The 12,957-nt window shown below is 34.7% G+C and overlaps 1 protein-coding gene across 3 annotated transcripts in view; it reads right to left on the bottom strand.

Moving 5' to 3' along the window:
• Positions 1-2,459: 2,459 nt before the first annotated feature.
• The window catches only part of DNAJC10 (DnaJ heat shock protein family (Hsp40) member C10), a 50,140-nt gene continuing 39,642 nt past the window's right edge, over positions 2,460-12,957 (bottom strand). For all 3 annotated transcript variants that reach the window (XM_032356147.1, XM_032356146.1, XM_032356145.1), the window contains exons 16-23: positions 12,488-12,589; positions 11,697-11,852; positions 10,786-10,919; positions 9,634-9,687; positions 9,241-9,388; positions 7,352-7,471; positions 5,417-5,521; positions 2,460-4,373 (exon numbers count right to left, since the gene is read on the bottom strand). In XM_032356147.1, coding sequence (XP_032212038.1) covers positions 4,362-4,373; positions 5,417-5,521; positions 7,352-7,471; positions 9,241-9,388; positions 9,634-9,687; positions 10,786-10,919; positions 11,697-11,852; positions 12,488-12,589 — 831 coding nt within the window. In that variant the 3' untranslated portion in view covers positions 2,460-4,361. The remainder of the gene's footprint in view (positions 4,374-5,416; positions 5,522-7,351; positions 7,472-9,240; positions 9,389-9,633; positions 9,688-10,785; positions 10,920-11,696; positions 11,853-12,487; positions 12,590-12,957) is intronic.

The following is a 12,957-nucleotide window of genomic DNA, read 5'->3' as shown; positions in this document are numbered from 1 at the left end:
ACCCAGGTGCCCCAGTTCTCTTTGTGCATCTATTATAGGTTTTGGTGTGTAGTTATCATGAGTCTTACATGAAACATCTTTAAATCCATTAGTCTATTTTATGCTAACAATTTACTCTCCTACAAAAACTTTACTTCATTCTCCTTTTGTGTATCTGATGTCACAATTTGAATCTTTAGTATGAACAAATTACTGTAGTTATTTTTACTACCTTTGTCTTTCAACCTTTATACTAGATTTATAAAATGATGGACCCACCAGCATCACATTATTCAGAATCTATGTATTTATTTTGGTCAGTGAGATTGATACTTTTTCTTTTCTTTTTTTTTTTTTTTAAAGATTTTATTTATTAGAGAGAGGGCACAGGCAGAGGGAGAAGCAGGCCCCCTGCTGAGCAGGGAGCCTGATGTGGGGCTTGACCCCGGGACACTTGGATCATGACCTGAGCAGAAGGCAGACACTTTACCAACTAAGCCACCCAAGCATCCCTCAATGTTTTGTATTTACTAATACCCTTTCATTTCAGCTTGAAGAAATCACTTTAACATTCCTTGTAAAGCTTGTTCAGTGATGATTAATTCCTTCAGCTTTTGCTTATCTGTAATACTCCCACTTTTAATTCTGAAGGACAATTTTGCTATGATTCTTGGTTGGCAGTCACAAGTTCCCTCTTTGTTGTGGCACTGCACTGGGGGGATGGGGTTTATAAGACTGTGTCATTGCTGCTTCTGCCCACTCTAGTGTGGGTTTTTCTCTCATTAACCTGATGGATAGGAATCGCTTGGCTACTAGTGTCCGGATTTCTCTTAGAGGGAATTGTTTTGTACATAGCTGTAGATTCAGTGTGTCCATGGGAGGAGGTGACTTTAGGAGCCTCCTATCTCACCACTTTCTACTGGGACCAATTCTTTTTTATTTGAGGATGTAAAATTTAAAATGTTTAGAATAGTAGTTATTTAATTAATATGGAACAATTTATATGGAACAGTTTTTTTCTGGACATTAGCACAGATCTTTCTGAATAGGTTTTTGATCTGTATCCCTCTTTTTTTTTTTTCAAATTTATTTGAGAGAGAGAGAGTACAGTGAGAGAACATAAGCAGGGAAGCAGCAGAGGGAGAGAGAGAGAGAAGCAGACTCCCCGCTGAACAGGGAGCCTAATGCGAGGCTCGATCTCAGGACCCTGAGATCATGACATGAGTTGAAGGCGGGTGCTCAACTGACTGAACCAACCAGGCACCCCCTGTATCTTTTTTAATAGGACAGCAGGTACTAAGGAATGCACTCAAGTGAGCAGTGTAACCAACTGATCAAGACATTATACTGGCTGGTCTGGCATTAGCTTGCGGCCATAATTTGGGTTAATCACCTTTCACAAAATAGATTCAACTGCTAACAAGGGGACTGGGTGACGGTACAAGAAACTAAGTGCAAATTTAGTGTTAAATGTAAAAAAGATTCAAGTTGTAAATCACTAACACTTTGGTGTATGATCAGTAACACATTTCTACTTAGTCTGGTGGCTAACTTAAATTCCCATTACTCTTACCAAAAATAAGCTGTTCACCAGAAGAATTTAGGTGTCTTTAAAAGTTTATGTGTAAAGTAGCATACTCTAGAAAGATATTCTTCTCATCCTCAGAATCAATTACAGGAAACATTACAAAAAATTTAAAATATATTTTGTTAATTTTGTACTATTTAATAGTCATAATGGACTGAATGTGTCTAATTTAAGACATTTATCTGAGTTTGGTAGACCTATGGCCAAATTATATAAAGAATCTGTTTTAAAAGGGCTAAAAAATATTACTGCATTGAAGGCTCTCATATTCTAAGTATCTATGTAAATGTGTCCCATAGGAAACAACACAGCAAATCTGATTATTGTACTTAAGAAAATTCCCGCTTTGAATACTGTTAGAAAACAAAGCACAAATTTAAAGAAAACTTTTACAATATAAAAATAATTTCCTTTTCCTTTATCTTAATCATATACCTTAAGTAAAAAAGATAAAAGATCTTAAATAAAATATGCAAATTGGAATAGGTAAGCATCACTAACATCAAAAACACAAACTCCAAGTTGTTTTACATAGCCACATATTTAAATGTATCTAATTTTCAAATACAATTGCCTGATAGAAAATGCTCCAGTCTGCTAGAAATGGTGTTGTGTTACCAAAGGTCAGCTGCACACAAAAATGATGTTGCTGAGAGAAATGGCCATTTGACCTGGCACTCTTCAGGGTGATCCACTGCACTTACATGGCTGTTAAAACTGTTAATTCTGCCAGCTGTTCTTGAGATACTCAATGACACCTGTGATTGCAGAAAATTGCTTCCTGATAGATATTGTAGGATATATATCATTTAACAGGACTCCCAGTAGCCTTGGATTTAGAGCCAACTCCATAGGCACCAGGTTACAGGATATATAATGTTTACTTTTTTTATTTTTACTGCCTATAACGTTTCTCAATAAGTTTGGAATTGTATTTATATTTAGTAGTATAGGTACCTATAAACCTATTTATGGGTTCAGTGTCAGAACTGTGAATTACAGACACTTGGGAGAGAGGAACCATCCCTTAGATTCCTTCTACATATGCCTCAGTGTCCAGCACAGTGGTATTTGCCTAATTGATATGTTAATTCAATAAACATTTACCAAGACTTCTTTACATCTTCCATTTTGGAATTATTGTGGAAAGCCAATTTTGAGATTTCCAGGCAGTGAAAATTTAACATATGAAAGGCACTTGCCATTACTGATCGTATTTCAAAAAGGTGGTATTAAAGTTAGAAGTGGCAATTATTCTGTTACTGCTCACATATGTGAAGTGGAATCCAAGGGTAATAGGACTTAAAGGATTCAACTGAAGCAAAAATGGAGGGTATGAATAGGATTAGACTAGAAAAAAAATTTTTTTGGTAGATATTGCAGTGATAAAATAATTATCTTCATGAGGAAATACTGAGAAGGAGATAAAGTGACATCAAATAAATCTTCCAATATAATAGAGCATAATTCTAGTAAGTTTTTGGGGAAATTTTTTTTTAATTTGCGGACCTCTTTCAAACAATTAGAGTTTTTAATGCACTCTGAACTGTAACTAAACAACTACACATTACTGACATGTTTTGTTAAGATGCAAGGAAAATTCCAGATTCTTTTAGTCTGAACAACCAAGAAATGAAAAGAGCCCAGCCTTAGATTTATATACTTTTCTTATAAAAATAAGTTGTTATGCCAATATTTATCTGAAAATGGCAGCATTCAACAGCAAACTAATAAATGGAATAACCGCAGTGTCATTATGAGCTACAGTGAAACAAAACAGTAAAGTTACTTTTCCTATTTGAATAATAAATCAGACGAGTGAAAAAAACTTCAACTGTGGGGGGAGGGGAAGAGGCAAATGTAAATAAAGGATCTATATCAAAACAAAGTCCAGAAGACAAAAACCATAAATATTAGAACAATACTTCAAAAGTCAATTACTATCGCAGGGTAAAACTTCTAAGAAAGCTATTCAGAAGATAAATAAACACCTATGTTTAAAATCCAGAACTCTAAATACCTGATATACTTGATATACTTGGGCCCACTACACAGCCCACTTACCAGCTCCAAATATTGTTTTCCTCAGGTATTTCTAGAGGCTGTAGAAATCTACTGGGTTCATTTATTGTTACAAAAACTTTTCTCAATTGTGAAAAATTAAAATCAGTTCTTTAAACTTTAGAAAGAAAATGGAAAGTTGCTTCACTATAAAACACCATTAAAACAGGGTATGTTTGCCACAATGGGAGTGTGTTTTTTTTTTTTAAAGGAAACAGAATCTGTTTCATCCCATTTCAGAACAGGTGACAAAAACTAAGTTACGTCTCTTCAGGCCAGCCACAAAACTTTAAGAAATAAGAGACCAGTTTCGTACAACTTAGACACATATGTACATAACTCAACAGGCTCCTGTTTGTGCCAGCCAGTCTTAACATCATTTCCAGGGGTCAGTAATCTATGGCCCATGAACTGAATGTGGTTTGTGGTCTGTTTGTGTATGGCCCTGAGCTAAGAATGGTTTTTGCATTCTTTTAAAGGGCTGTAAACAAAACAAAAACAGTATGTGACAACTATATATGGTTTACAAAGCCTAAAATCTTTACAATCTGGCCTTTTATAGAAAAAGTTTGCAGACCCTTCATTTATACCAGTGTTGTACAGAATTCAGACAGTGCAATTACAAGTCCAAGATAATGTTCATTTATTCCCACCAAGTAGTAACATCCTAAAAAGATGTCTTCTGATGTCATTTGTTAGAATTCCTTCTCTTTTTTCTTCATCTTTAACATCATTAAAGTTCATCCTATAATAATGTAAAAGTGATTGAAAGAAAAAGTATGAATTTATATTAAAATATTGATTAGTTTATAGTATTCTACCTTTTAAAAAATAACTAATGGATCACTGTATGAAATACACCTTGCCTAATTGTCACAATGGAAAAGGATATCTCTTAGTTCTTACCTGTCCATGCAGATACTGCTAATTACACTTAAGTAATAATATTGGTATGTTTTTAAACTTAATTTCATTTATGATATTCTGGTTTACGTCTAATAACATTTTCTATTTCAAAGGTTTAACTTGAGATAAGAGTCATACTTTAAAACCTCTCGAGGAAGCTGATCTGGTAAAAACATCGGAAAAATGTTTTTATAAAGAAGATAAAGATTTATAACTCCCAAAACAGGATGTAAGCCCTCTGTGTTGGAGTCTGCAGTTCTAATATGGCTCTGCAAGGCCAGAGGTCTCTAGCCCTCTCCAGAATCTGGGTTGTTCTTTTTTGTCCTTCTTTCACCTTATAGGGAAAGAATACAAAAAACCTCATACGTGATTTTATTAAATTCCACTCAGAAGCACTCCAGCACTCTTTGGCCTGTTTTTAAGTATGTCCTAGGATGACAATGATTTTAAAAAGGGAAAAAAGAACAGTTCTTTCACAGAATAGCAAAGGGCTTGCACTGCCTCTTGAGTAAGAAAAATTCAAGAAGGGGCCAAGACGAATATGGTTCCAATATATCCTGACCCTACCAGAGTAGATATTTTGCCTTATAAAATATTTTATGAGGCTCCAGTATATTTATTCTCAACAAGTCAATGCTTTATTTATAATTGAACAAAATTTAAATAAAGTAGTGAACTATGGCCATAACTTGAGTTAAATGGTTTTATGTATCTAAATTTCTATGCTTATTAGTGCCTACAAGCTACATTCTGATTATCGTATTTTCCAAATTAAGAAATTTCAACTTTACTATTTTTTGAAGCTTCTACTCTACCTGTTTATTGATATAATGTACAGTAAGAATAGATAATGTTTGCCAAAGCTCTAGATTTAGTCCTTACCTTATCTCTCTTTCCATGATTTTGGAGATTTTTCAATTTTTCATATATGAAGGTAGCAATCTCTTTTGCATCTCTGGAATCTATTTGCTCTCCCCAAATATTTCTCTAAAATTAAAAACACTCCTGTTATAATCTTTAAGGTATCTATTCAAAACATGACATTTCCATTTAAGAAATTTGATTAAATATTCCTTAAAAGTTCTAAATATTTGAAACTCAAATTTCTTCAAGGAAATAATGCTGCAAAAGCAGTTAACTCATAATTTACTTAAATACAATACTGTTACGGGAACATGAAAATAATTCATTGGAAAAAATGATATTGCTAACTCCAATTGCCTTAAAATAACTAAACTGTAAAGAAAAGACAGCCCCCATAGGATTCAAATCATTCCAATCTAATACAAATCATAGGCACAGTTAAAATCTTGATCAACAACACTGGAAAGTACTGTATGTCTCCTGGTTCTCATTTGCTCAGAGCAGGACGGTGGCTGAAAATCAGGGAAGGGGGCAGGTCAATATATCAGGCTTGCTTTTCTTGGATCTGGTGTTATTTATTTCCTTCTGGGTGGGAACTCCACACTGTATGTTAGGATTTTGTTTTTTTTGTGTTCCTGCCCACCTGATTCGTACTGCTATTTACCACAATCATTATTCTGCTTTGATTTTCAAATCTGGCCTGGACTTCCACCTCTGTCTTTTGGTTTGGACAGGGGTATTTGGGGTCCTAATGTCTTCTGGGCTTCTCCTGCCACATGGTAACATCTTTTCAAACAGCTCTTTCTATGGCCTGATTAATTCTGTGACTGCTCATTATACTGATACTTCCCTAACACCATCTGAGTGAAGACCCCTATCTATGTCATAAATTTCTCAGCTGTTCTGAGAATCAAAGTCGAGTCAATGATTCCAAAGAAATGAAGATTCAGGTACTAGTATAAGCTCCTTTACTCTCACTGAGTTCTGCTTACCCCAGGCTGTTCTTAAGACAGAATTAACCTCTTTGCCAAATCAAAATCCTTCACTGAAAAATTGAGATGACAACACTAGACTTCTGAAATTCATCATCCAATTTCATTATTTAACTCCAAAATATAATTTCTAATAAATAAACATGAAATCTTAAGCTGATGAGCTTTCTCAAAAAGTATAAAAATATTTGAAATGACTTACTTCAAATGTTTTACCAGAAAACATGAATACATAGCCAATCCTTATTTAATTACATTGTCAAAAATGTCATGCTTTTTACCCAGAAAGATAGCAAAAGTCATGAATACTTTCAGTTAGCAATTATATTGGTTGAAAGGTATATGCATTTATATAAATGACCATAGGGGTTATCACCTGAATTTTAAGAACCATCAGTGGATGTCTAGTTTTCTTTTTGAAGGGGGAAAAAAAAAAAACATAGTGGCCCACAGAAGGGAGCTATAACCAAACCAAGGAACCATAAGTTTTATTTTATAGTCTAAATCACTAATTTATATTTCTCAAGATAAATATTTTGGTACTAGTCTATTTCAAAAATATTATGAATTATGATAGTATTCTTTTAATTTTTTTTTGTTTCCTGGGAAAAATAATAATAAAGGTAATATTTTTCTAAAAATAGGAAATACAGAACTTCACAGAAAATAATTACCTTAAATCTCCACTCAGAAAACTACTACTAATATTCTAGTATGTCTCTTCTGTAGTTTCTGTAATCTAGGAGTACAAAAATTTTAAGGCAGTGGGTCATCTGAACTTTGAGACAGAAAAACCTTTTAAAATCACGTGATGCATATTTTACTGAAGCTTCTTTTCACATATACAAATGAAACAAATGACAAAGGGAGAAAAAGCTAATAAAAACATTCAGACTAATAACAAACCTTTCCAACTTGGTCTGCTAAAGGAGAGGCACATATACGAAGGCCTTGTACGTACCTTTGTTCTTTCGTAGGGAAAAAATTTAACAGTTGGATAGGCTCTGATGCCAGCTTTCTGGCATGTTTGGGCATAAGCCTGACAGTCTACTTTTCCAGCTTTCACTTTTCCTTTAACCATCTGAAAAGAGAGAAATATGGTTTGTCATTCTCTGTGGTATAAACTATTTTGGCAACCACAAAGCAACATAATACAAATATTTTCAAATCTTTATCACTGTCAAGACTTAAGCTTTCATCCTTTCCATCCTGGTAAGACCCTTCCAACTTTTTACTGGCTCTTTAAACACCTGTTTACCCAGAAACACCTCTCCAAGAGCAAATAAACTCTTTATCTTATCAAGAAAAGCTCCTTCCTGGTACCCACACCCTGTCCATCACACCACAAACACCTCAGATTCTGTCCTCATCCACCTTCTTCCTTTCTCTGGTCTCACATGCTGAGGGAGCACTCTTCCTTTTGTGGAAGGCTCACAACTCTACCTAAGCCTCCAGTCCCTCTGTATCAGGCCTCTGACTTGCTCTTCAGGGTATGGTCTTTTTCATATTGAGTAACCTTCTGCTATATTCAAGATACTGTTGCATTACAAAATAAGCTAAATACAAAGGGAGTAAAACATTTTGTTGAATTATTAAAGAAAAAGGAAGCATAAAAAAAGAAAAAGATCTAGTAAGTGGAAAATAACCTCTTATTTGAAGGACAATCCAATAACTAAACTAATCTTTTATGACTCCTGGAAATCCCTTTGCTGAAGAAATCTCCATGGCTTGGGATTTTCAGCTTTTGTTTTAGGCTGGTGAAACTGGAGCTTTCTCATTCTATTGAGTGTTTCACAGCCCATGGGCAAACCTCCCTGAAGTCAGGAAGCTAACAATCTGGATAGGCTAATGAGAAGGCTAACAGTGACAGAAACAATAAACATTCAGACTGTATTCAGTTTATGCATTCAGTTAAGTTTTATAAGCATTTACTGAGTTAGACAAGACTTGTAAAACTAGCCCTCAAGAAGCTCAGTCTTATGGAGGAGACAGGTAACTAAGTATTTAACATTCATTATGTAAGTACACCAAAGGAGTACAAGATATTAAAGTGAACTGACTGAAATGGGGACAGTGAATACAGAAGTGCCAACTGAAGCTGGGTTTTGTAGGATAAGGAGGAAAAGATCCACATGACCAAGATAAGGAAAAGGCATTTTAGAGATAGGGAACAGCATGTACTTGTTCAACAAACTTGGAGTACCTCGTTGTGGCTGAACTGTAAGGTTTGGGGTAGGGACAGAGAGAAAGCCAAAGAGATAGAAAGGGTCCCATCAGAGACATGATGGTGCAACCTAGGATGCCAGGTCAGAAAATTGGTTCACAGGAAGCCTGAGAAGAGAGTATTTCAGAAAGATGATCAGGGCAGAACTGAAGAAGGCAGACTGGCAACATGAGAGTAGCTGAAAGGTACACGAGATGTCTCGATGAGATGATGAGGGCTTGAACAGAGAGGCTAGCAGAAGAGATGGAGAGGAGATGTCAAATTTGAAAGGCATTTAAAAGACAGAACTGATAGGATCTATGATGGCCTGCCAAGCAGCAGAGTAAAGGAAAGAAATAGGGAACAAGCAAAACTGAGGTATCTGGCTGTTAGGTAGACGATGTCCTCAATCAAGACAGAGGTGTTAGCTAAAAGCGTTAATAAAGAAGGAAGAAATCTGCAAAGATTATAGTCGTAGAAATGAAATGGAATTGAAAAAAAATTCACAGGAAACTTAAGAGAATTAATATTTAAAATAATTATAGCTAATCATTTAATATAGCTACTTTTAAAATAACTGTTATTTTATCTAATTATTAAAACATGTATATGACTACAAGTTATTTAAGTAGAAAGACAAGACTTACCCTAGCTAAGAGCTCAAACTCTGGAGCAAAATTCTGGCAAGGTCCACACCAAGGAGCATAGAAATCAACCACCCAGTGATTTTTCCCTTGTGTAACTTTTTCATTGAAAGTCTGAGGCGTCAGATCTATGGATGCTTGAGGTAAGAATCTGTGGCAAGGGATCAAATTATTTTTCATTATATGAAACCAAAGGAAACATCTAAAATATAATACTGTAAAAGTTTCTAAGTAAAAAAGGCCTTCCAAGTTATCTTGGTAAATTATAATTCCTTACGAAGTAATTTAAATTGCCACAGCCTTAAGCAACTCACAATAAATGTAGCTAAAGACATAAGAGGAAGGTAAATAGTACTGAATCTATTTTATATGATGATGCATATTTTGATTACTCACCCTAGACCCCAAATTCTCAGGGAATAAGCATCTCTATTCCATCCATTGTAACTACTGAAAGAAGAAAATTGAAAAAAAAGTTTTAAATACTATATTCTATTATTGGATATGCTCAGAGAACCATCTCTCTGCAGCAACTGAGAAGTTTAACTTATTGACTAGATACCATTTCCCTTCTCAGATACACCTACCTATAAATGCTGCTTACATGGCTTTCCAAATAAATTTTTCTCTAGTCTAGGTGTTTTTTTGGTGCTCCAGACAGCCCCGAAGTCTAACTGCCTTCTGGACAGCTCCTATAGATGCATGGGAATGGTAACACTCCAAATGTCTAAGACTTCAGTTTAGAACCTTTATTCTGGTCATTATGTCTGTCAAATTCCTACCCACTTTTTAAGACCCATGTCAAAAGCCACCTCTTAAATGCAGCCTTTCATGATTTCCTCTCATAGCTGTGATCCTTCCCTCCTTTGCAATCCATGGTTCAGTTTTACTTTTTACATAATGTTCTTTATATTCTGCCTTGCACTTGAGTTTTCTACCCCAAATGCCATGTGGTGTTACAGAAACAGGATGGGCATTGACACAGACTGGGCTGAATCTTCAATTATAAACCTTAGCAGCTGTGTGACTCGACAAAATTATTTAAGGTGTGTTAATCAGTTTACTTATCTGTAATAGGAGGAAAGGCAAGAATTCTTATTTCTCAGGGTCTATGGGAGGACTAGTGGGAATAACATGAACAAAAGGATCTAGTATAACACCTGAAACCAAAAACTAACTTACTAAATGTTAGTACTTCCTCCGTTTATTTTTTTCTATAATGGCGTGCCAGCTTCGTAAACACTGAGATCATTCAATTCTTTTTTCATCTTCAGAGGTTCTCATTAGCACATCATCTTAAAACACGGGGGGCTCCCAAAAAATATTTGTTGGGTTAACGTCTATTTAATTAAGATAATTTTTTTTTAAAGAAGCTTATTTATTTAAGTAATCTCTATACCCAACATGCAGCTGGAATGCATGACCCTAAGATCAAGAGTCACATGTTCTTCTGACTGAACCAGCCAGGCACCCCTAAGATAACTTTAAAATTTTAACTGTTTAAAAAAATGTTATAATAAATGTCTTTACATTTTAGGCAACACTTACTGATACTGATAAGCTTTATTTGATTTTGGGGGGAAAAATCTTATCTCAGGGTATCTCCGAACATTTTCTTGGGCACAAAAAGAATGATACTGTTGGCAGTCTATACTGCCCACATTGATCAGTCCAGTTAATGTCTATAAAAGAGAAAGAGAGAAGATAAACAGATCAAAGTGATTAGAATAAAATTAGAATTAGAATAAAATATAACTTTATGTTTATAATAGAGAAATTACCACTGTGAGATGATTATTATTTTTCAGTGACTAGAACACTTACAGTAATGAACTGAGAATGTAATGCTGTAGTTAGGACCCTACTACAATTATTGCAGATTAAACAACAGATTTCATTCATGTTCTATGTGGGGGGAAATTACGTATTTATAAAATTAAGTGTTAGAAACAAGGAACTAATGAAGTTCCTTGCAATGGTATTTCAGTTCTTTTTCAAATAGAGACCTGCATTGCAACACATTGAAATCATGCCCAAATTTTAAAATTTTACTGAAAATCTTAAATGTGAAGATACTAGAAATCACTTTTACCTGTTTGGTTTGTTCACTTTTTCTTAGAAATATAAAATAGAGATTTCATTTTCCATTCTCTTATTTAGTAACTTTCTTCCAATCCTTCATAACACTATGTCTATTTGTATAGAAAATAAAGGGATTTGGGGGTTGACTTTGGCAAAAATTTGGCCAGATACGTACCAAACAAGTGACACAGGAAAAAAAAAAAAGGTATCTATACCATTCACCCAACCAGACAGAAAGAGAGTTGAAATCTAACTGGTATAATCAGAACTGTTCTAAGTGATAATCTAGATAGAGGTGGGTTCATCTCAGTTTCAAAACAGTTTTGTTAAATACACATTCATGCTATATGTTAAGATTTTTTAAGAAACTACTATACCCGGGCCATTCTCTTCCATTCTGGCATTAGGACTTGACAGGGATGACACCAAGGAGAATAGAAATCGACCATCCAGACTTCATCCTGTTTTCTCTGTTTAACTAGTTCGTTGAAAGTGGTGGGTGTCAGGGTGATCACTGAAGGATTCATAAGATCCTAAAGAGAATATAACTTTCATTATAACAATATAAAAAAGTGTTCACATATTCTTGGCAAATTGTTGTCACTTAGAAAAGTTCCTGTTTCTGAATAATAAAAAGATACTTATGGATGTTTAAAAGATAATCGACAGTGAATTATTTTAAAAAGGAAGGAATTATTCCCAGTTAAGTTTAGACTTTGCCCATTAGCCTTCTTAATTCAAGGTTTATTATAATTTTTTCTTACTTCTATGTATCATTAAAATCATCTTAGTAGAGAACAGAGGCAACTTCACTTAAGGTGACATTAGATGGGACAAAAAGTTCTAAGAGGTGCCCAGATAGCTACACAGGCCAAATAGTCTTGTTCCAGAACCAATGATTGGTTTAGAAACGATCCTTTCTTTAATCATTAATGAAAAGCCCATTACTCTATTTTCCTGACAGTCTGATTGGAGATACTGCTCAACCTCCCTAAACGCTCACTTGCTCCAAATGCTGTCTTAATACAGCTTCAGTCTACCATGATAGGGTAATACTAACAAAAATGTTAGCTTCACAGGGGAAATAATAAAAAACAAAACAGCACAAAACCAAAAACCAGTTAAAAATAATTTACCTCAGTAAATTACATACTATAAATTAAAATACCTCTATGAATTCCAAGATCTGTTCAGCAGAGTGGTGTCCTTCATATTCATGAACATTGGACTGGTTGAAAACCACTGTTGTTGGATAAGCCTGAATGTTATACTGTTAGGAATAAGAATACAAACTAAAGATTTTATGCATTTTACCTCTTGGTTGCAAATTTATAACCAAATTGCTTTTAAGTAGCAACAGTAACATTTTAAAAACCCATTGCTAAACTGCTGGTGACTGAAAAATTTTAGCCTGGCCAAATTTGGCAAAGAAATGGATTCACAGTTGCACTGATAAATTACCCTTTTTTATAGGTAGTCCATTAGCCATAAAATCTATGGGCAATGAAACATTGAGAAGTGCGCAAAGCCATAATATGGCTGATTATGAGCGTGGGCCCTTTTGACTCTCTTGAAGCAAGATGGATAATACATTCTGGGGACATGAGTCATAATTCCTTAAGTTAAAATATGGTTGTG

This window comes from Mustela erminea, chromosome 8, assembly GCF_009829155.1.
Source record: "Mustela erminea isolate mMusErm1 chromosome 8, mMusErm1.Pri, whole genome shotgun sequence".
Lineage (NCBI taxonomy): Eukaryota > Metazoa > Chordata > Mammalia > Carnivora > Mustelidae > Mustela > Mustela erminea.
The sequence above is the reverse complement of the archived record's forward strand: the minus strand, read 5'-3'. Positions and strand labels throughout refer to the sequence as shown.